This window comes from Cyprinodon variegatus, unplaced genomic scaffold, assembly GCF_000732505.1.
Source record: "Cyprinodon variegatus isolate N-32 unplaced genomic scaffold, C_variegatus-1.0 Scaffold169, whole genome shotgun sequence".
Taxonomy (NCBI): Eukaryota; Metazoa; Chordata; class Actinopteri; order Cyprinodontiformes; family Cyprinodontidae; genus Cyprinodon; species Cyprinodon variegatus.
Window position 1 is genome coordinate 1,433,744 of NW_015150622.1, and position 25,296 is coordinate 1,459,039.

Genomic DNA, 25,296 nt, shown 5'->3' on the forward strand with positions numbered 1-25,296 from the left:
TGGTAAGATCGGTACAGGGAGTGGCAGCTTGACCTCTGTCTGGCTGCCTAGGCCAGCTATGGATACAGTGGCTTGTCAACATCGACGTGTGTGTAAATAGGGAATTCATGAATGTAGAAATGCTCTGGAGTCAACAGATTTCATTAAAGCATCATACAAGTATGGGCCATTTCCCTTTTTTGTAACCTTCATATGGTGAAAATGTCCTTATTCTGCCCTTTCTGCACTTTTTGGTTCTGTTCTTCTTTTTGAGCTTTCAGATAGACTTTAATTTATGTCATTCTGTGTTTTCTGGGTCATTGGTTTCACCTCCATTTTCTTTCATTCTCTAATAGTTATGTAGTTATATTTAAGCAGTGTTGTATTTTTTTTAGTTACTCTCTATTGGCCCTTGTGCTAGTCTGTTTTTCGCTAGCTCCCTTCTAGTTGCTTCTATCAACACCTGCTCCCAATCATCTAATTAGCCCATTCTTTTTTTCTCCCATATATACATCCTCCTATGCAGTTCCTCATTGCTGGATTCTCTTCATTACTTTACGCATTCATTCCTTTGATGTATTCCAACAATTAAATGTATTACAAAGCCTTCAGAAAACATTGTGCATAAAAGATTTCAACTTTTGTCTGATAATGTATCACCTTAATTTATGACAAAATACTCAATTACCACGACACTTTAACTCGAATGTTGATGTTAAATACAGATGACAAGCTGACTTAACGGGACTTATTGAAAAGTTTCCAGCATCAGCTTGTGAAAACATAACTGCATGGTTTATTATTAGATTTTTTTAACAGATCAGATAAAATATTTTTTTTTCTCTAAATAAATTCAATTTTGTCTTTGTCAGTATTTTTTTGTTTGTTTAATAACCAAGCCAAGTGTTTCAAAAAAGTACGGTAGGTGGAAATAAGCAGAAGTTTCTAAATATTTTAAGTAGTTGGTATATTAAAGGTTTAAAATACAAATTTCCCTCCCTGTTCCCCATCTGTGTTTAAGTGGGTATGTAAAAAGGAGATCTAGCATGAGACATGCTGCAGCTTTTTACCCATTAGAGTTAATAATCAATTACAAGCACCAACAGGATGAAGATGTAAGTCAGCATAATCAGTTCTTATCTATATAATGAGCTAAAGGTTGCTATCAGAGGGACTTCTAAAAGGCTTTTTTTTTTTTCTTTTTTTCTTTTTTTTTTTTTACCTCACACTGTAGAGAATATTTCCATCTGGGAAAACCCTCAGCATAATATTCTCCATAGTTGTATCATGGATAAATGAACGCTTTGAATGGACAAAGAACACGTCTGGGACCCAAATTTTCTTGACAAGTCGTGCATCGAAGGTTCGACTTTTGTTGCTGCTGGAGGGAAAAGCCAGCCGATCGTCCTGCCAGTAATGCCTCAGATAGAGGGTCATGGTGAAATCCTGCAGAAAAGTTAAAAGGGAAAAAAATCAGCACGTAAGCTGAGCGCTTCATCTTTGTTAACTGCAGGAATCACAGAGGTGCATACCATGTTTACTTCAGATATACTGTCAATGCTCTCCACCTGGACATCTATTCCAACTGGAAGAGCGGAACCTATAACAATATGGAAATAAGAAAGAAGAAGAAAAACACTTCAAGAAATATAGAGAGCTGAAAACAGAGGATGAGAAATATGCATGAATCGGCTTACTGGCCTTACTGATCTGGCTTAGCTAATTTCTATTAAATAAAGGCTATTGTACCAAGGTGTTATAATAATGGAGATCTTTAGGGTATTTTTAAAGGGTTACTTAATGGCATTGAGGCTTATTATTTTCACTGTAAAGGGAAAATACTATGCAAACCATTTTTTTAGGCCTTTAAATGCATTTTATGTATGTAGTTATGTTATGTTAGGAGTTGCTAGGAATGCAAAAGAAAAAAAAAATCTCTCCAGGTGCTGTGCAAATATAATTTCACAATTTTCTCTACTCCCATTACATTTTTGGACAATATTGTCCCATTTTTTGCTGCAATAATAACTTGGCAATAACACAAAATTTTGACACATCTGTTTAAAGGACTGGCTCTGCAGGTTTGTCCTCTTGCTCTGTGTTAGACCCTGCCTTGAATATATGTAAAGATGATTGGACAAGCCTTTTGTTGTTGATATCTTTTGTTTAGATTTGGGAATAAAACGTTTCTTTGCTGCCAGATAATCAGATCTCTGGTCTCAAAATGCAAAAATAGCCAAACAGGGTGGAGAGGAGTTGCACTATGTGGAACCCAGCTGAATGGTTAAAATGTGAATAGGAAAGATTTAAAAGTGTGATATATATTCACCTTTAATGAGAGTCTTTTTGAATTTCTTCAAGAATAATTTGCAGGAAATTTGGAACATCTTGGTATTTAAAGATTTACCCAGATATTTAAGTTTAGTTACCTACTTCACCTTCTGACATTTTCTATTTGAATACATTTTGATCCTGTAGCATGTAATATGCCAAGTGTAGAAAGAATTGACTTACTCAACATTTAACTGAGAAGCTCTGGGAACCAGATTGTTAAATTATGGAGTCTTTGTGTAATAAGTATATTTTTGCTAATCAATTATTCCAACATGCCATAACTTCAGTAAAATAAAAAGTATACATAACTAAATGTTGTATGCAGGTTAAGGAAGGACTAAAATAACAAAAAAAGTTATTACATTTCTTAGAGATACGTTAAATGCATAATCTCCAAGGATCATGCCATTGATTTGTAATTTATTTATTAACTTTATGGTACCATTCTGCATCACTACCTTAATTTATTCAATCAGTTAGCCTCCTGCTTCACAATTAGTTTGCAGGATTGTTGTCGGAAAAATTTTATCTTTCTTATATTATATATTAATTTATCCTATTTACTCACTATAAAGGTTTTCACTCAGTCTGTTTCTCTCTCAAGGCCACACATTTCTCTCCAGGCTGGTGTTTGTAGACCAGACATTGCTTCTTCCCATAACAAACCAGATTCTTTCTCAAGGTTTATTCATAACATGTTACTGTTAACCAAAGTGTGTGTAATTTGTTATGACTCTGTCTGCTTTCAATTGTTGTAAGTAGGGGGGGGACGAACCCTGCCCAGATCAGAACAGAGCAGAATGTTGTACCATAAGGGCTTCTTGATGAAGTGTTCTCTCTTTGCAAAGATATTAATAAATGTGCCGACTGAGTGAAATCCATCAATCTCCGTTTATTTAACTAGAATGAATAGTTGAATACTTTTTTCCCACAACAGGATAGAGCTAGATAACATAGAAGTTAAAAAGGCAGTAGTTCATTTCATTGTATACCAAACCATGGGATCTATAAAATAAATAAAAACAGAAGTTTTTATACCCTTAAAGTTTAAGTAAAGTCTTTATTTGAATTTAAATTTCCTAATAATTACATTTAATTCTACATTAAATATAATTTCATTTTTGAACTGATTATATAACATTTGAATAATAATGCATATTTTCTGTAAAGATAATACAATATGTAGTCATTTTATTTTAGCTTGAATCTCTTTTTGAAATGTTAATTTGTAGTTGTATTGGTTCTCAACACTTGACTCACATTTTCACTTCCTTTTAGCCAGCGTTTTATTTGCAAAAAAAGAAGGTTTGCAAAGGAATAAAACAGTAGAGAGGTAGACCATGCAGGGGGGCTGCAGTTTGCATTGATTAATCCAACTTGTCAAGAGTTTTGCATTAAATAATTCAAGAAAAAACATGCTTCAGATTGATCTATCATACTGAAAATAAAAGTGTCTGCATATATCAAGCAGTAAAGTTGTTATTAACATGTTTTAACCGATATTGTAAAGGCTCAGTTGTATCATTTATTATGATAAATGTTAGGATCTGGAGAGGCTGGAGGATGATGCATCAGTGGAGAACCTATGACAGATTTTTCAGCTCATAATGTTTCCCAAAACTTATTTTCATTCGAGAAATGTGCTCCAGGCTTTTTTGATTAAACATTTTAAAAGATACATAGTCAAAAACCTGCATGGATTTAACATGTTTTATTATTTTGTAGTAAGTTTATGTGTAGCTATTTCAGTTTGAGTCTTTACCTAATCCTTCATACAGCAACAACAACAAAAAAAAAAAAATAATAATCACTGCTTATAACAATCCCATCAGCAAGACTTTCAGCTCACATGACCTGAGTAGACCTGAGGACAACACTGGGAACAAAGGCTAAATGTACAGAGAGGCGGCAAAACAAACAGAGCTGGATGAGCTAAAGCTGGTTTAAAAGAGTTTTAAACACAACAAAAGAGACATCAAATACCACTTAAGCTGTGCATTAAATCTGTAGGTTTCTCTACAATGAACATAATGCTTCCTAAGGGATCATCTAAAACAGAGAACATGGACAACATATGATGTATACTTTATATATACTACTGTATTCTCTAAGTGCCATTACCTAATGAGGATAAACCATCAGTGTGCAGCAGCAATCTAATAGTGAAATAGAATGGATTATATTTCAGCCAGAAGGGGAATAAAAATTAAGTTTATTTATTTATTTATTTTCATCAGCATCAGTGCAGACTCTGGGAAACAGTAGCAAGTTAGAGTAGGTTTCTGCTAAAGCTGAAGTAACACTTTTGACCACTGCAGGCTGCCAACCTGGGCCCCTGAGCAAGACCATTAGCCCCAAGTTGCTTCCTAGGAGCTGCAAGATTCATGCGGCATACATAGAAGACATATTTTGTTGGAATGTACAATTACAATGTCAATGTAAAAAATATAAAGCTCTGCAACTGAAATGACAAAGAACAGGTGAAATGGAATTATAAGAGTTTGATTATATGATAAACTCAGGGAGCACAACTGTAACCACATGGCAACAGTTTAAGGGAGGCACGTTTTTACCAAATATGTTAAAATCTAGTTTTTTTAAGTACTAAAAGTAAAACAAAAAGTAATTTAAAAAAAATCAGAATAAAATAACATGAATAAAAAGAATATGTAAATCATTAATGATTTTAAGCATAAAAATTATTTCATATGTTTGGTTATTAAAAATAAAAGGCATGCAAATCCTTTATTTTTCATGTTTTTGGGATTTAGATATTTGCTGGTGTTTTCTCATCAATGATATTCATATATAGATTACTATTCAACATTTCTTGCGACACCTTGCCTAGTTTGATAAGTGGGTGCAGCAAAGTCAGTTCTAGGGTAAACATTGCTCCGTGTTTGTGGTCCAAAGTTCTATACAGCCAAAATGAAAGAAAATTCATTGCTAATTTTTTCCAGATTTTTTTCTTTTTTTTGGTTTACTTTCACAGGATTTAAATGAAAAATAAACACAAAGGGTCTTTATGGGCCCTCAAAGAGCAGTCATATATAATACATACATAACCAATATCCTGACATATTTGATAAAAATCAACTCAGAGAGGACAGTTTTGAATCAAAAATAATTATGAATAAACATAATTTAAACTTTTAGGATAATACGCTTTATTAAATAGTTGTACAGTTTTATATTTGTATGGCTCTTTATCCACATAATTCAAGTTTGAGATATTAAACAACAGATGGAAATGAAGTAAAATGTATTGCCTAACCACATGTGCACAAAATTATATATTCAAAGTGATGGAATGGAAGTAGGAGGAGACATTGACCCACCTCAGATGTATGAAAAACTCATCAATTATGGAGTTTCTCCCTTTTTAATAAATTCTGTCATTTTTATTCTGACATGTTGGGAATCAAGTTGTTGGAACGCTTCCAAATAAGAAGCCATTCTGGTCTCATGAGGGCTCAGAGTCCATTGTTAGTTTCTAATAATCCTGCTTCTTTTGAGAAATTACCAATGATTCTGAAATCCTTCTGCATACAGCATCACCAGCTTGTATCTTGATAGTTTTATTTAGGAGGAATGTTTTGGTATTTCTCAATATTGTTTGGAGTTTTTTTTGTATGATATAATTCAGAATACAGTCACGCTTATTGGTTTGTTGTAACATTTTGGCTTTTATGGATATCGAGTCATTAACTCGAAACTTTTCAAATTTTTTGTATTGTAATAAATTAAAACAATTATTATATTAAATATTAAAGAATATAAGCTAACACAACAAATCTTAAAATCCTGATCAATTAATAAATAAGTAAATCAAATGTATTGAGAAATGAAACACAAAATATACAATGAGAGAGTAATTTAGATTGTCTCCATAAAAACATTTAATTTAGGGAAAAGTATTTGCATAGGTTTTATTTTTTTATCCACCATGGTAATGTGCACATTTTCTTAAATTTAAACTTTATTTATGCAGGCAATCTCATTGAGATCTCATTGATAGAGTTTGCATGCATCAACTCATGTGCAGCCTGTTGCAGATGCTCCCATTTAAAGCTACAGTGTGTAATTTTCAGCGACATCTAACGTCCAGACTGCAGACCGCAGCAACATGAACATCTCCCCCACACCGCTTCTCCCCCCCAACAGTACGGCGAGCATTACGGGACAAAATGTCTTCCACGACGTCCACATTACCTACCTTCTCAAGTGATGAGGTTTGTTTACATAGATAATTTTACAGATAGTATTTCATTAGTCTGTGTAGGGTATAGATTTCAGTTCATCTCTCTCAGCTTGCCGTAGTTACTTTCGAGCGTAATGGGCGATCTCGCAATCGCTAGTTTGTTGGCTCTGCGCTGCCGTAGCGCAAAGATGTCTGCCTCCATGGCTGCGAGACCCGCTCCTATGTAATTATAAATAACGAATTCTAAGGCAATGCAAATATTAAGGTTAAGAGGCTGAGCTCGTAGATGATGATAAATAACATAGTTATGTATAATATATTACATTTCTGACTGTATATCCCTGTAATTATTACACACTGTAGCTTTAATTATTTGTTCTTATTCTTATATTATTTTATTCTTATATCTTATTTTGCACTGTTTATATAGGAAGGGTGCAACTGTACTTTGTGGATTGTAATTTTATTTATTTTATTTACGTATTTTATTCTGTCTTATTATATTATATTTTATTTTGCTCTGCTCTATTTCTGTAAACGGTTGTACTGCAGGAAAAGAATTTCCCGCAAGAGATTAATAATGTCATTCTGATTCCTATTGAGATCAAGATCTCACTTTCAAGAGACCTGTTTAATAATATTTTCAACTGCAGGAACAAAACACATAATAAAAACATTTTTATCAATTCAATAAACTTAAGCAAGTTGCAAGTGAGAATTTTTGTGCTAAAATAAATGTACTTTGTCCCCAAGGAATCCATGTAGATCATTTCAACTTTAGAGTATGCCACACTGAAGAAACAGGTGTCTGAATAGCGAAGTTTGAAGCAGCATCGTCTAAGTGTCAGGTATTAGGTTAGGTAATGCAGCAGTAGTGCAAGAATTTTAAAGATGCACCAGCCTATGGATTGCTATTTTTACTGCAATTTGCCAAGAATTTATATCTGCCAAAACAAATTACACGTTTTTACTATGCAAAATCCTTGCTAATTAAAGAAAACTGCCTTTAAATGCATATAAAGGAAGGGAGTTGAGAACATAGTTCAGATTCTTTTGCCTGTACAGCTGCTGCCTGAAATCATCGTCTCATGCATGGATAATCTAGGTCAACATGTTTTTTTTCTGTGAGGCACTGCTTGTTTAGGGAGACAAACATGATAACCTATATCTAGTTGACTACATGATGTGAAAACGTTAAATCTAAATAAAAGCAATAAATTAAGTTGATGGTTGGACCAGTTGAAAGATTACCTTAAAAAGCATTTTTTGTGACCTTAAAAGTGGAACTCTGCTGTGTATGAATGATATATAGAAATCAACTGAGCTGTATTTTACTCAGCTGTATTACCTCCAAAGCCTGGACGCATTGCAAAGTCATGATCTTCAATCCGAAGTAGCTGTTCAGATTTAATTAGCAGGGATTTTGTGCTGTCCAGCTTTTTCATCTTAAGATCCACCCGTCTGAAAAAACAAGAAAACAACCAAAAAGAGCAAATGACAGTTCAGTCATTCTCTTTCTAACAAAAGCAGATTTAAAGCAGAAGCAAAATCTGGTTAGGAGAGTGAGTGGTGGCTATTTGCACTTTAGCTCTGATTAAAACGAGAGCCTTGACCCGAATAAAATCAGTTCACTTACATTCAGGGTTCTGGCACTTGTAATTGGGTCAAAGATAATGTGGGAGCGCTCTTTTATCTACCTCCTGTGGTGATTAGTGTCTTCCTAGAAACAATCCAAAGCTGACTTTAATCGTACACACGACAATGTCTGTGCAGAGGGAAATTTCAGATCAAAAAATACCTCAAGAGTCACACGATTTACCGCCTGTTCTGACCTCGACCCATCAACATGGTATTAATGGAGTCATTGGGATCAATTATGCACGGAGATATCAGGAAACAACCACGTAAAAAAAAAAAAAAAAAGTTATGACCAAGAGAAATAAAAGATATCTCACCCTCCATGCTTTACTTTATTGCTCTCCCCAACGTAGACCTCTTTGTGCCTTTTCTTGTTAGGGAAGGTGCTGCTGTTGAGCTGAGTGACAGGCCACAGCCAGGCCAAAACCATCAGTCTCAAGGCCAGGAGGGCCAATCTCATGATTGAGCAGGGGCTTCAGATGCAAGAGGAACCCAAACGTCCCTCCCAGTTTGTCAGTGTCTCACCCAGACACGGATCTCCTGGTGTCCTATCGGCACATCCATGTCCCGGGTGCACTCATTCTGTCCCACCAGGCAAACGCCAGCTCATATCTGCCTCATATTTCTCTCTCATGTCTGGTAACATGGCGAACATCAGTGGAGATATCCAGCGGCTCAGCGCCAGTGCACGAGCATCCTCCTGGCTGAGTGAGCCTGTCACTGTGCCATCCCCCCTGTCCTGACGCAACACGTTGCTCCAACCCCCCCGCTCTTCCCACCCCTCTGATTTAAAACCAAATATCAATTTGTTCCTATAATGACAAAGGAATACCATTAATTCCTCTCTAATCTTCTTTTCTGCGGGTGGTGAAATCTTTCAGTAACCTACAAACTGGAGGCAGTGCAGGGCGGGGACAGCGCATAACACAACCTCCAGTTTCATCATCGTCCAGGCCAGATGAAAATAAAAGCCCTGTAGCCTAGTTTTTTTTTGTTGCAGGATTTTCCAGCACTAAGTTGCAGTCGGCTGTGCAGAGAGGAGATGGATGATCCCATCCAGAGGAGTCAGATGTGAGCATATGTCTGCAGTGGATTCTGTAGAAACTGAACTTATGGCCTCTGGCTGTATAGCATGCAAGCCTAACCATATGATCCCACAACTGGCACTTCATCTAGGATCAGAGAATTGAATCATATTTGACTCATGTCCTCTCTTTACAACCTTTTGTTGCTCTTTGTGATTTCAGAAAATGAACTGATTGCATCCTAAGCAAATATCAGTGTGCTTTTAGAGCAGGATTCACTGAAATGGAGGGAAACACTCAAATGATATCAAGCTCCTGCCTGCTGATGGACACATGATGGGAGAGATAAAACCACAGAGCATTTGGATTTATGTAAATTAAAAATCTGCTGGCCGATTTGCCCTACTTAAAACTCCAGAGCTAGTTCAGTGACTATTGGAGTTGTTTGGATTTTGGATCAGGCACAAAAACAACAGCAGCGTGTCCCAATGCTAACAGACTTGCACTTGCTGACTTTTGTTTTTCTTCCTTAAATGTGGAATATTTTCTCTTGATTAATTCTGTCTTTTACTTGTAATATACATGTTAAACACTATGCAACTAAACACACATTATCATCACCATGGCTCCATCATGCTATGGGAAAGTTTTTTTTGTGAGAAGGGACAGGGATGATAATCAGGGTCCAAGGGTTGATGGGCGGAGCTAAAGAGCAGAAAATGATCAAAAGAGAACTGTCAGAAGCTGCAAAGTATTTGAAATTAGATTTACCATTCTCAGAGCAAATTTAGAACTGTTAATTCAACTCTTATAGAAATAAATTGAACTAAAAATAAAAATTTACAAATTTTTGAATAGTTAACACACTGACTGACTCTGGTATAGGTATAATTCTAACTATTATTTTAATTCAGCACTTATCAGGTTTGATTTTTTCATACACCAGAGTGAAGTGACAATAGTTTACAGCACACAGCAGAGTTGATTATTCATAGTGATTAGTGGTAGAGCTAGACTGTTTTTGTTTGTGGAGGCAGAGGTTATCTAATGGGAAGAGATTTACACATGAGAATACATTTGTTGATTTGCATTAGCAGTTTGTAGCTTTAGGAATATTCAAGAACATTGTAGTAGGCACAAAGGGGATAAGATTTGAGTAAGTAATAGGCAATAAGCAATGTTATAAAAATAAAATCCGAAAACTACTTGGAATGTCTTAATAACGGAAGCAAAATATAGTGCTGTGCAAGTATGGGCCATTTATCATTTTATACTTTATTAAAACTTTTGTCTAATCAATGAGAGACAGAAAATTTTAGAGTTTATAATCAAAGATTTAATATGGTTGTGTTTTATTTTTCACGTAATTCACACAAGAAGAAATGTTTTAGAGCAAATCAGATACAAATACAACATGGTGGTCATGGCGCTAGTGGCATGCTCCCTTTAATCTGGGATTACAGTTGAATGAGGGCAGAGATGAGCAACGCCATCTTTAAGAATCAAGCACGTGGATCTTGGCACACTCATACATGTGACCCTTTAGGAAAACTTTCCACATTTGGATGTGCGCCCCCTAGAGGCCCATTAATCCATCCAGCCATCCATACAAACTTTCAGGATTAAAACATACTAAAACTAGATGCAGAAGTTTAATAAAAGCATTATGACATTGAAAATCATTTTAACTAATATGAAATTAGTTAATTTTGTTCATTTCTGTTGATCATAAATGACATGTCTTTCCAATTTTAATCACATCAAAACTTTACTCTTTTGATCACTGCGGTGCCGACCACACATTACTATAGTCATGGTTCAGATCAATTGAAATAAAATCAAAAACTTTTTTTATTATATGCAAATAAACAAATGTTCCCCCATCCAATTAAATTCTTTTGTCCACATTTGATGCCAAGTGGTTAGAGCATTGCACTTGAGGTTCTGAGTTCAAGTCGACACACTCCCAGAGACTGCCACTCTCAGTCCATGAGGGAGACCCTTAACCCCAGACTGCTCCATGGGCACCACACAATGGCAGCCCACTGCTCCCCAAGGGGATGGGTTAAATGCAGCTGTGAATTTCTCCAGTGTGAGATCAATAAAGTTAAATAAAAAAATAATTCTAACAAAAAAAAAACACATTATACAACACCATATAATTAATCCAAATGTAGAATAAATCATCAGTTTTCTAAATTAACTGTTCTTTATGTAACATTCAGTAGTGAGAACGGTACTGTACGTGGATTTATTTGGAGATCAAAACAAAAAAAAAGTGTTTTTGTTAGCAAACTATTTAAGAGGAGGTGTTAAGTGTTGTGCCGTGCACCATGAAGCTGGTTAAATTGTAACCTGCCTGGTTAATTAGTCCATGTTTCATTAGTGTTAGGAAGGATGTAAAGTGGAATTACACAGAAACAGTTCACTGCACACTAGTGTGTTTTCACACACAAGCCTAAGACTGTTACAGGTTCAACGCCTTGGCAGAAAGCGCCTGGAATGGCAGAAACACAAGGATTTATCCTCAGCCTGCTGGTTTTCTCAGGGAAGTTTTGGTGGACAAGTTCCAAAGGTATGTACTGTAATGCTTGACAATTGCTGCACTAAATTTGGAATATTTTTTCACAGATTTTTCATTTATATGAATAAAACTGTCCAGGAACTGCAGCATATCTATTAGGACTGGTTGAAAAGAATGATCTAATGTTCTGAGACTTATATGGAGGAGAAAGCTGTTTATTAGTAAGAATGAACAATCAAACTACTGTAAATCAGCACATCTATACTATGGAAGCATATGAACAAAGAAGAGAGCAGGAAAAATAAGCTTTGGGAAGCCAAATAAGTCCAATGTTGAAGCCCAAATAGGTTAAAATGGAAACATTTCTTTGAATTTTACATAAAAGCTGCAATTATTTTAAGGAAATTTGAGCAGAAAAAGAGTCTCGGAGTCATACAAAGGTAAGAAACTAGCAAACCCAAAACATTGGACAAAGGCTTGAATAAAATCAAAAAGACTTTGATGAAAACCAAACACCAGGCTCAAACTGTAGAACCAGAATTCTACAACAAATAAGAAAAATTGATTTTTTTCAGATGATAAAAATGAAGCAGGCTTTTTAGATGTCTGACATATAACGAGAGTCATGTGCCTCTTTGGCCTATGATAGGCTAGGCTAATCTGTTTAGGATACATTCTGCATTTCACCGAACGTCTGCTGGATTTAGGCACAAGTTCCTTTAAAGGAGAGTTAGGTATGGACCATCAATAGATGAATGTACATCTCCTGTTTGTATGTAAAGGTTTCTGTTTCACTTTTCTCCACATATTTAGTCTGAGTTATTTGTTTTATTTGCACCATTCCCTAAGTGGACGGCTCTGGCTGTTGACTCCCTTTGTCATTTTAGGTTAAAATGCTTTGCCTGTCTGCATACACCTTGAGCAGTTTTAATCTTAGTTTTAAGGAAACAAAAAACTTTTCCAATTGTTTAATAATCTCAAGGCTAAAATGCAGCAAAGTGACGTAGTAATTTCAGTGGGTCACGTTGTTTTGTTTTTGACTTCATCCCATCTCTGCATCACAGAAATTTGGCCTAGATTCACCAAATAGTTTACATTATCCAGACCGTCATCCGTATATCAAAGTGCATTTTTGTTTAGAGTTGTTTGAATTTAAAATCTTCCTTTGTTTTCAAAAAGTGCATTTTGGAATTACCTGCCTGCTTAGAGCAATAACAAAGTGTCATTCATTTTATAATTACTACTTATTATACTATAAATTTAAATGTTATTCCACCTCTGAAATAAACAAATATGTTTTTAGTTGAATGGATGGACCCAAATACAATAACTGGATCACAGTTTTAGAATTTCATTTCAAATCAGTTTAGATTATGATCCATTCATCAACCCAGACTTAGGCTTAGGGGAATAAGCAGACAGGTTTTATTGAATGCAATATTTTATTAAAAACAACTAACCAACTGCATTCATGCTTGTCTATTATTGAGTAGCTGCTACTTAGACAGTTATCTTAACAAACACAAAACTGAATATTTCTTATAGTAAGAGCAAACTATAAAAACCTACTATAAAAACTAAACTTTTTACTGTTTTCAAGGCTGCACTTCAAAAAATATGAAATTGTCTAGAGAGCTGTTCTTAACAACATTTCTTTTTGTTTACACTATATATATGTATCCAAAATGACAAATAAAATCTCTCTAAACTAATTTCTCATGTCATTCAATCATTTCTCATGTACAAAATTATGAAATTAAATTAACAAAAATAAGTCAATGTAAAACATGTTATATAATCAAAATTACCTGTAGTAGCCTGTCTTTGCATGTTGTGACATGAATACAGAATACTTTTAACTAACAGAATAACACAAATTAACTGTGCTGTTATATAACTGCATGTTTTCAGTCTTGTTACCAGAACTGAACGTCACCTGCATCATCCAAGATGACTGTGTCCTGCCGTGCAGCTTCAGACCCACCGGCACCGTGGTTATCCACTGGTACAAGCAACAAATCCCCGTCCACAGCTACTACTACCACAAAGATCAATTTGGACTCCAAAACAAGCACTTCAGCGGCAGAACATCACTGTTTAACTCCCACATATCTCAAGGCAATGCTTCGCTGCTTCTCAAAAGGGTTAAAGTTCAGGACAAGGGCAGGTACAAGTGCTACACAAGCACACGGAAAGGCAACCAAGAGATATTTGTCAACCTGGACGTAAAAGGTTTGTACAGTCTGTGAATTTTATATTTTGTTTGTTAAACAATTTGTCTGTCCTGCAACATCTCAAATAACTATTTTAGTTATATTATAGTCTATATTATAGTCTTTAAAACCGTTAAAATGATATGCTCAGTAACTCTACCCACAAAGAAAAACACAACGCCAATTGTTGTTAGCAGGAACATTCAGCACTTTGCCTATTTCTACAGGATACTGGAACTTTATTGCAACAGATCATTTAAAAAGTGAATTTGTAAACTAAATTCAGGCATTACAAACAAATAACTAAATTCAACCAGTTTTGAATCAAAAGAGATGGGTTCCTTACACCACCTGCTTTAAAATCTTTAGAACCTTTTTTTCAGGCATGATAATATAACTAATAATGATGCACCTTGTGCCACTTGTCCGTCTGTACGGATCGGGCTGGGTACATCTGGACTGCTCACCAGTCCACTGCAGGGTAACACAGAAAATGGTCTCTGCTTAAAGACCAGACGCTGGGCTTCAAACCAATAACCCTTTTTGCTCTACTGCAAAATGTTACAAACTGCAACACCATGCATCCCAGGCTGTAGAAATTACAGTACGCATGTTAAGCTTTTGGTAACGACTGCCTCAACTTTGAGTTATCAAAACAGATTAAGATTGCATTAATACCTCACATGTTGGTTCTGTTAATTATTTTCTTGTGAAACTTTAGATTTCTTTTTTAAAAAGTGCCTCATTTATTAATATAAAAGCATAGAAACAAAGTTGGTCCTATATTTGATAATTTCCTGAATGTTAAATCATAGCTAAAATATAATTAACTCAATTTCAGGGGACATTTTTTCTAACACACAAAACTGATTACAGTCAGACTTGCAGAATCAGGAATTTGCCTAAATAGAATCATTCTGACAACATAAAGCAGGCTAAACATACCAGGACAAATCATGTCATGATCTAGAGAAATTAAATTAGTGTCGAGAATAAAAGTTATTGCAATCTAAAGGTATGAAGGGTTTAAAAGTAATTTCTAAGCCTCCATGTGAACCTTCCCATGACCAGTTTAAATTTCTTGTCTGGAACAAAACAATTCCTAATAAATCTGAAGCTTTCCTCATGTTCCGACATGTATCTTTGATCATTAATTACTAAAGATAAGCTTCAGGTCTTTGAGGGAAGCCCTCAGTGCCATCACCCTAATTGATTGATCTCTCCATAGATTTTATGCCAGATTAAAATTGGTGCTCCCGCTGGGCAACTTGAAAACATTGATGTTTTGGTTAGCTCTCTATAGCGCTGCAATTTTCCTGTGTTTTTGCCATAGTGTTACATCTAAAAGCCGAGTACTGCATAGAACCCAGTAGAGACCCGGTTATGATAGAGTTTGAAAAATTAGAGGGCAGATTTCTTGTTCACTTTAATTGTTGTGTAGGGAAGGTCCAGCTGAAATCTAACAGTGGGTTTAAAGCTTATGCGTTTTGTCTGCCCCATTAACCTACTGCAAGAGTAGAGAAGGAGGGCATTAAAGTGCACCATAAAGAGAAGATTAGAATGAAACAGTTGTTCTACTAAAAGCCAGCACTGCAGCTGTAAAGTATATCTGTAAGCACTAAGAATAGAATAAATCTTCTTTGTCCGTCCTTCTTTGCTCCCGTTAAAACAGTGTCCTGATTCTGTCTGGCTGCCTCTAAAAGTTGCACCAAAATAGATTTGAAAACGTTGACTTTTTTAATTCTGCCTTTCACCTAGCTCCTATCCAGTCAGTAACCATGGAGATGAGTGACGAGATGGTCATTTGCACCTCTCACAACATTTACCCAATGCCGCGGGTAATATGGGCCACGGAGCCCACGTTGGCTCAGGAAGCTCTGGAAAATTCCACCATCAGGACCACAGATCACAAGGGTCTGTTCACTGTGGAGAGCATGCTGAGGATTGTGGGGAATCTATCTGAGCGCACCTACTTCTGCTCTTTCATGTCAGCTGACAAAAGCCAGGTGTGGACAGCCTCTCGGAAGAATCAAGGTGCATTCTGAAAACAGTATTGATTAGTCATGCAGAGACTTATCTCTAATGTATAGAATGGAATTAATACCATGTTGTTGTTTTTTTTGTTTTAGATGATATAACCCATGAAGAGGGTCAGCCGCTGTCCATCTCATGCATGGCTCCACACAGTCTTCTGAATTTTTCCCTCACCTGGACCATCTCCAATCCCATGGAGCAAACTCTGATTTTAAAATTTGACAACAGAACAGGAAACATGGTCAACCTGTGGGAGGAAAAAGCTGTACTTAACCAGGACCTGCTTCTGCAAGGGGATGGGTCACTCCTACTCAGCAAGCCAGACAGCGAGGAACACTCTGGAACTTACACCTGCACCTTCTCAGGCTTGCAGGGCAGGCACATCGTTCAGACAAAAGTCAACATCACAGTCGCATCTATCAGTGAGTTTTAAATTTTCTCTCTCTCTCTCTCTGATGGATTTCTTAATTTCTCTTGTTTAAGTGCTGCAGTGAAGAAGCAAATGCATGGTAGTAAAATAAATGTGTTTTTTGCAGATGTGGATGAAAAGAACCAGCAGAGGTCATGGTGGAGCACTGCAGCTTCTGCAGCTTTCGTCTTGTTCACAATAATTATAGCTCTGCCACTATGCTTAAGACAAAGAGGTATGTATGCAATCAAACTCAAAATAATACATACAGTAGGCCTACCTATATGCATTTCCAGTACCAGCAGAAATAGGCCAAGGTTTGCTCAGAAGTGTTTGAAGCAATGTTTACCCTTCACCGAAATATGACATCAAAAGATGAATGCTGACGTAGGGAAACATTTGCTCAATTAAAGATTTGGACCTCTTTATCCCCGATTAATGCCAGAAATGATTTCCCCCACTATAAAAATATGCATCATTTGGGTTTTCGATGCAAATCATATATTAGATTAAAGAGCGGTTATTAATTTCAACATTGAAGCCATTAAAATACAAATTTTAGAATAAAGATAGGTATGAAGCTAATTAGCGATGCTAGGCATCTAGGGAACAACACAATTTTAAATATAGGTATATTTTGCTCATACAAAGCCTTTTGAATAAGCATTTACTTTTTTTTTTTTTTAAATGACCTATTGGTGGAAAGTCAACTTGCTACACAATTCCAGAGTTTTTGAACAATCATTACATTATAATTATTACAATGTTTTATTTTAGCTAAATACTTCATAGTTTCATTTACTGCATTTTCCTGTTAGCTGCTAAAACTCCTTTTTAATAAAAAATACGTGTTAGACGTGTAATCAAATTTCTTTTTTGACGATCCTTCTTTTTCTTGACATCTTGACAGGGTTTCAAATCCAGTTAGATAATGAAAAGCACTTTACTGTAAAGTCCTAGGAGTTTTATGTTTTATATTAATATTTTCTATTATTGTAAAGAATTATATTATAAATTAATCATTGCTGTTTTCTTAATTCTATATTATCATTAGATTCTTTTTTGAATAAAAGCAATAAATGCAGTTAACAGACATTTTATACAATCATATTTGAATTATACATATTACTAATTTTACTAATCTATTTTTCTTAGTTGCCTAGTGAAGTTAAAAAGCTTCGAACTAGAAAATTCAAAATTATTTTGGGAACTTTTTGTCATATATTGTTCATCCTTATATTTCAATAAATGTATTTTTTTTACTGCGCAAACTAATTCAGATGTGGACATTTCACTGAATTTATCAGCTAAATTCCATGTGGTCTCACAGGTGATTTTGGTTTTTACATGGATCAGTTTTAGTTCAAACTAATACTGAATTTACTAAATACGAAATTATATAAAAAACACATTTCATGCTTGACTTAGTACCAGAGGCATATGTGTATAGCTAATTAGCTTCACCTGTCCATAACAAGTTAAGAAAATGGACCTGAGTTAATATGAAATATATTCTACTGACCTAAGTCATAGAATAAGGGTTGATAAAATGTAAATAGTCAGTATGGTAGAGCTAAGGGAGATCATTAGGATCACACAGCGTGGTGAGGCTCTGTGAAAAAAAATTCTAGAATAAATGCAAAAAAGGGATCAATAATGCATAATCAGAACATTGTTCCTGTTCCTAATATTTCATTCCTTTCAGTCAATTAGTTGTAAGGGTTGTCCTGATATTGCTGTTTTATGGCTTTTTAAAACATGTCACTGTAAGAAAAGAGTTGCAGAGAGATTTCCTGTATAAATAAAACTGAAAAAAGAAAGAAATGTAAAGGCATGCACATATATATAAAATATAAGAAGTCTGTTTGTTTAGCTGATTTTTGCTTTAGTAGTTGGGCTAAAAGTGTTAAAAACCGGAATTTTCCTTTAAGGGTTCTTTACTTTTGAAATTAGTACACATTTGACCACAAGGTGGCACTGTTTGTATAAAAACCTTGGCTTTGTAAGACTGGGACCAAATTTGTTTCCGCACCAAACACAAAATTTATGTTTTTATTTTTTATTTTTTAAGGCAAACTGAAAGTTATAGTCTGGGCTTTAAATGTTTAACTGTACAAACATTAAGTGAAAATACCAAATAATAAAAACAATTACTGATTTTGGCTGCTCAGTGGGCAGTGGGTAGCACTGCTGCCATGCAGCAAGAAAGTTTTGGGTTCCATTCCCAGGCCGGGGTCTTTCCTCATGAAGTTTGCATCTTATCCCTGAGCATGATGGATTTCCGCTGGGTACTCCAGCTTCCTCCCACAGTCCAAAACCAGGACTTTATTTTGATTTCTCTAAATTCTCTTTAGGTGTGTGTGAATGGTTGTTTGTTCTGTTTGTCTCTGTGTTGCCCTGCAAAAGACTGTCAACCTGTCCAGGGTGTACCCCGCCTCTTGTCTGTAAACAGCTGGAGATAAGCACCAGCACCCCTCGTTACCCAGCTTGGGATAAGCATGATGGAAAATGAATGGATGGAAATACTGATTTCTTTTCTTTTTTTATGCAGCTTTGGAGGCCAGAAAACTCTCTTACAGATACAATGGAGCTGGGCTCGTTGAAGGTGAACCTAAACTTAACAGAGATCCAAACTCCTCAACCTCATGCAATGGAGAGCAGCCTGGTGCAGAACACACGAAGGAGCAAGCACAGGCTGACACACATGATGACCAATTCAATGATGCTCATAGATCAGCAAGCTGCAACGGGACATTAGGTCCAGATTCAGAAAATGAAGAAGAGGAAAAACAAGGAGAATGTCAGACAGAAGAACAGGATGTTTCAGATTCAGAAAGCTTTGAGCAGAATGGTTTTATCAACACTGAGCCTGAGCTTCATTTAGCAGAAACAAGCTCTAGACCTCAGGCTTAAAGCGTGAAAGCATCTGGTTGTTAAGAAACATGAAGGCTTTCCCTAAACACTCCCATCCAAACAGATGAGTCCTAGGAGTATTTATCACTAAATGCATCTATTTATTGTGCATGTCTTTAATGTTACAGTATGTGATTAAAGTTGAAATTTGTGCTTTTCTCTGTACTGCTCTTAAAACGCAAATAAATCTTTATTGCTTATCTGAATGCAATTTTTCTAAAGATATTGTTGCAGATGTTTAATACCCTGTGATAGTTAGAAGAAAATGTACAAATAAAATCAGAAGTGTGTGCATGCTTTAATATTTGGCATTCTTTACTTTGATTTTATGACATAAATTCTAGTTCAGCCAAAAACTAAAAGGTCACCAGTTAGAGTCTGCATGTGTGTTATTTAATCTAATATAAATCTGTATATATTCATCTGTTCTGTATAGATGAAGATATTTGTTGGAGCAAATTAGCAAATAGACTTAGACAACTTTTATTCTCATTTGGTATACACAAAACGAAAATTTGTTTTGTAAAGCTTTCATGACATTTCCATTTCTTAAAGTGCAGTAGTGATCAAATGAAAACAGTGTGGGAGAAAAAATATGGTCCAGAAAAAATGCATTGATATGGAAATTCAGAGCATTAAGCATATATGGTGCAATGCAGTGTTTTGGTTTGTTGTTATCAGTTTGATGCAGAGTCTGTGACATGATTTAGAGTTTTTATAACAGTTCAGCTGACTGATGGCAGTGGGGATGAAACTGTTGCAGAATCTGCTGGACCTACTTCAAATGCTGAGAAGCCTCTTCCCAGAGGGCAGCAGGGAGAACAGTCCAAGGTGGGGGGGTGAGGGGTCATTGATAATGTTACAGGCTCGGGACAAGCAGCACTGGGATGAAATGTCTTTTATGGAGGCTTGATGAAGACCAGGGAACACAAGCTTCTGTATCCTGTTGAGTACAAGGAATGACAAATGGCAGGTCACCTCAACCAATAGAATATGAACGAGTGGCAGAGATCCACTGAAGAGGTAGAATAATCTCTGAACAGGACAACTATTATTGATTATTTTGCTTGCATTTTTCCACTAGCTATGCAATTGAGAGCTAAATAAAAAATGGTCAGACAGGAGCAAAGGAGAGTTTTTTTGACATAAAAAAATTATGGTGTTAGCATCGTGCTAAGGAGATGCTATTCTAAGTAGAGAAAAGAAAACTTGTTAACGTTAGTGGTAGGATTTAGTAGAGGCCAAGCAACAATGGAAGAAAAGCTGTTAGAGAAAGAGTTCACCTGCCCTCTCCACTCACACTAGTCAGAACAGTCATTAATGATTTATGAATTATGAACAGAGCATTACAATAAACAGAAATAGACCATTTTGGTATCATTGTAATTACAAGATCTTTGATTTTATTTATTTATTTCTCACAAGGACATTGCATATTAATAAAGACACTGGAAAAAAAATCGAAATTAAGTCATTTTTTCTTAAAATAAGTGCATTTGTTCTTGGATTTAGGAGGTAACAGCAACATTTTTCCAATGAAACAAGACAATTTACACTTAAAATAAGAAAACGCAATTGCATTGTCTTATTTCAAGTACATATTATCTAATTATCTTATTATAAGAGTAAAAATACTCACTCCATTGGCAAGCTATCTCATTTATCTAATCAAATTAAGGGTAAATACACTTAATTTAAGAAATTTGTACTTATTTATAAAAGGTTTTTCCACTATAGTTCTGTCAATACACCAGAGTTAGCCATAAGGCTATTCTTTACCTGCATTCCCTATAAACAGATGGCAAAAGTCACAATAAAAGAACAAAAATAAAATTACATATTTACATCACAACATAATAGATTGCTTAAGCTATAACGAACACTATAAAACACAAGAGATCAAGAATTACACAGTGAAAGATAAAGAAATGAATACACAGGCACATACATATACACGAGGTACAATAGCAGCAAGGGGCAGTGAAAGAATTTGTTTCTACAATGCAAAAAAAACTCTATAAATAAGTAAAGATTTCTTTAATTATGTATATTTACCCTTAATTTGAGTAGGTAAATAAGAGGATTTGCCAATGGAATGAGCATTTTTACTCTTAAAATATGATAGTTAGATAAAATGCACTTGAAATAAGACAATGCATTTATTATTTTTTTTTTATTTTAAATGTAAATTGTCTTGTTCCATTGGCAAAGTGTCTAACTTACTGTAGATCCTCAATCCAAGAAAAAAACCCATTGAAAATTTGACCATGTGTTTCCAGCCCTGAATCTGTGTTTTTGCTATGTTGGACAGTGACAACAATGCTTGGTTTCTTATTCATAATCTTAACAAAACTTTGGAAAGCTTTTACTGTGGGTTCAACCTGACCTTTGCCAATTTCCTTCCTAAACTAAGTTTGGTCATCTAAATTAAATCTGTAAACATCTTTGGACTGGGTCACATTACGCTAATTAGGCCATCTGCAAATGCAAAAACTACTTTGTGAGAGCATATGCCTTTCAATGATAGTTTACTAAATGTATGAGGGCAGAGACGAAAGCTGGAGGTAAAAATGTGAAGATTGATCAGTTTGAGCTCTAAAAATATATATTTTTAAAAAGAAAACAATAAGTTTTAAGAACATTTTAAAGGAAGCTTAAAGAACTTTCCCATCAGCTTCATTTTGTATATAAACAAGTGACAAAGAATAAACTTTTTGTGCAATGACTCAAACTTCCCTACAATTACCAGAGATGATCAGGCACCTCCTCCCACAATCTAACACAAATCTCCCCCCATATTCCTCTTTCTGACTTTCCCACTCTTCTCAGAATTCCTCTTTCCACATGGTTTAGGTCTGCATACTAAATAAGTCTGCACACACAAGAGTTAGAAAGAATCTGGGCCAAATCTCAAAATGCGCCATTTTTTATGTTTTTGGACAGGACGTTGTGTAACATTCCAGAGCTCTGTGACAATAAAACCTTTGTTTCAGCAGTAAATTTAGAGTATCCCACTACTATTTTTCCGTCCCGAAGCTGTAAAAAGAGTATAGCTTGTCAGGCTTTTGAGTGTGTGTTTTAATGACAAAGACCCTGGCTCTGTATCTGGAAGCAATCATCTCGTCAAGGCCCTGCTCAACAGCCCCCTCCCTATGATGTAATTTGGGGCTGTTTCTTTTTTTTTTTTCGATTATGATCCGACAAAGTTTTAGGGGATTTTTCTAAAAGTTACTGTTTCATTTATTTGATTTCCTCATTGTCATCAACATATATGAGGTTTTATAGCAGCAGGTATGCCACAAGTTGCATTTTTCTCTGGGTTTAGCTGTTTTTTCCCCTCAGTAGTACCCGAGGGATTGAAGTTGGCCCTGTTTCAAACACAGCCACGGGGCCTCAACCCTCCTCCACATATACTGCTGAAACAACAATCTACTAATGCAGCCACCTTTTCATCCATTAAACACAATGTGGGAGGGCTCCACTGTGTGGTAAAATTCTAATTTGGGTGGAGATAAAAAACCCGCCGGTAACATTTGACAGGAGATTTGGTCTAGATGGGGAGTTTGAAAACAGAGAGTGGACTCTGTCACAAGACGTTTGCACAGTTGGATTATTTCACTCAGAGTCTCTGTGCTGCAATATGATCTAACAGTCACATGATATTGATCAGTGCGAGGTTAAAGGTCAAGACCCACTGTTTTAAGAAACAACATCTCTTGGTAGTAGAGATTAAATGTTCATGTCTCCTCAAATCTTTTGATAACACCACCTTTAGTCATTCCTTACTATTTTTTATTTTATTTTGTTGTGGTTTATTGAGCAATTCCCTGCACGACCAGAGCGGGGCAGAAGCTGTGCCTCCTTCACGCAAAGTAAACACACCCACTGTCTCCCTTGCTCCCCTCCTGGAGAGGGAAAATCTCAGCAGTGCTGAGGGTGGGAGGGGAGAGGGTCTCCTGTCTGATCTTTTGTCATGGGAAGACTTTCCTCTGCTGCTCCAGAGCAGAGAGACAGACAGAAAGAGGACTCCAGCTTCAAATCTTACAGACGGGCAGCAGAGGATTTTAAACTATGTAACTTGGGGAGAAAACAAAGGTTAGTTAATTTTCTTCTCTATATTCATTGTAATCACTTAATTATGTGTATTTTTCATTAAGAGAGTGATGCTGCTGAAAAGTATCAGATTTCACTCTAGCTTGCTCTGCTCTCTTCTGCACTGTTTATATCAGGGATTCATTCTCAGCAGATCTGTGCAGCTCTCAGGCTGCACAGAAAATCAGCTGAATTTTATTAGGTTATTATCATCTGTCTGCTGAATGTGTGCAAAAGGTCACAAAAATGAATTTCAACCACATTTATCGTTTCTTTTTTTTTTTTAATCCATGCTGTTTTTTCTTCACTTCATTTCAAAACAGAAGACTAAAACTATTTACAAATAGGAGAATAAACATGGATTTTGAACAAATCTCCTAAAACATTGTAATAAATGTTTTATTTGTATTTAAAATTAAAAGATTAAGTGAAATATCTGTTTTTTTATATTTATATACATCCATATACTTATATATGATAAGTGCTTTTGTCTCAAAAGTTCAGAGTACACTCTTGTTTTTTTATGTAAAGCATTTGTTGAATGTATGTTTATCACAGCCATTGATATATTTAGGCTATTATTTATAAATTGGATCTGAATATTAAACAGAGGTGTAACAGTCCTATTTCTCCTATTATTATCAGGCTTTGAACTAGCAAGACTCACTTTCCTTAATTCTGATTTTTCTACCATTGCAAAGGTTAATCAAATAAAATTGAACTATCCAGTGTTGTAAGCTGTGTTGCTGGTTTTAGCCCACGTTATGTCCATATATGTCATTGTATCCTTGGGCAAGACACTTCACCAGCCTTGCGTGCTGTTTGTGGTCAGATGCCCCAGTGGCACTGATGTATGACAGCCTCACTCTTTCAGTCTACCCCAGGCCAGCTGTGGCTGCAGTGTAGTTTGCAACCATTAGAATGTGAATGTGTGAATACATGTAAGTACTTTGGACTTGGGCTTGATAAACTGCTACATACATGTCATTATCATTTATCTATTTAGCATCAATTCACAACTCATGTTATCTCAATGCACTTAATAGAGTTGATTTCATATATTTATTAAGACAGATTGGTTAAAAAAAAGTTTTCTTTTTCTGGAAAACCCAGAAGATTGCTTGTAACAAAAAAATCAAGAAATTGACTCTAAGATGAGCATGTAGCAACATTGGGTGCTACTTGCATTGTATTGTTGACTTTGCAACAATCCCTCATAGTAGGCATGGATTTAGTGAAGGTGGAGAGGAAAAAGTAATCTTTAACAGGAAGAAACCCTCAGCAGAGCACGGCTCGGTGTGAACGCTGTTCTCCCAAAGCTGAATAGTTGTTTTAGTATGCAGACAGACAGAAAGAACAGAATTTGACAAAAGAATTCTTTCAAGGTGAGAGAAAAGCAGAAAGTTAGTTGTATCGGTGACTACTGTAGTGGTTTTATCTTGGAAAGCAAACCTGATGGATCATGATGTCACCAACGACAGCAGCCCAGCCAATGCTCTCCTCCTGGACGGACTTTTAGCTGAACAGAACCCCCACCCAGATGTAGCATGGAACAGAAAAAAATCCACTACTACGGTAAGTTCAAGGCGAGGTGATGTCAGTCCTAGTTAGAGACGTCAAGGGCAAACAGAATAAGAGGAAGAGCAGCATTTGGATATTTGTTTCTCTATCTCCCGCCGAAGGCCCTCATTACTTATTAATGTAGCAGAGGAAACCTAACACCATGTGTGAGAGAGCCTTCACTGTAAAACAGGGGTTCATCATTATTTCAAAACAAAGACAACAATTATGACATCATTAGCTTGAGTTAAAAATAAGTGCTCTTCGCTCCACAGCCTTACAACAGTCTAGATGCTTGCCCTAGAGTAGAGGTCACACAACCTCATTGAAGCTATATATATATATATATATATATATATATATATATATATATA

The 25,296-nt window shown here is 35.8% G+C and overlaps 2 protein-coding genes across 3 annotated transcripts in view; one reads left to right on the forward strand and one right to left on the reverse strand.

Annotated features, from left to right (window-relative positions):
* LOC107086981 (gamma-aminobutyric acid receptor subunit rho-3-like) overlaps nucleotides 1-8,809 on the reverse strand; it is a 19,332-nt gene extending 10,523 nt beyond the window's left edge. Inside the window, exons 1-4 of the mRNA XM_015378299.1 lie at nucleotides 8,470-8,809; nucleotides 7,863-7,975; nucleotides 1,512-1,579; nucleotides 1,202-1,425 (exon numbers count right to left, since the gene is read on the reverse strand). Coding sequence (XP_015233785.1) covers nucleotides 1,202-1,425; nucleotides 1,512-1,579; nucleotides 7,863-7,975; nucleotides 8,470-8,612 — 548 coding nt within the window. The 5' untranslated portion in view covers nucleotides 8,613-8,809. The remainder of the gene's footprint in view (nucleotides 1-1,201; nucleotides 1,426-1,511; nucleotides 1,580-7,862; nucleotides 7,976-8,469) is intronic.
* Nucleotides 8,810-23,211: 14,402 nt separating this feature from the next.
* Nucleotides 23,212-25,296, forward strand: part of LOC107086987 (pleckstrin homology-like domain family B member 2) — a 22,126-nt gene continuing 20,041 nt past the window's right edge. For both annotated transcript variants that reach the window (XM_015378306.1, XM_015378309.1), the window contains exon 1: nucleotides 23,212-23,365. The gene's annotated coding sequence lies outside the window, so the exon portion shown is untranslated. The remainder of the gene's footprint in view (nucleotides 23,366-25,296) is intronic.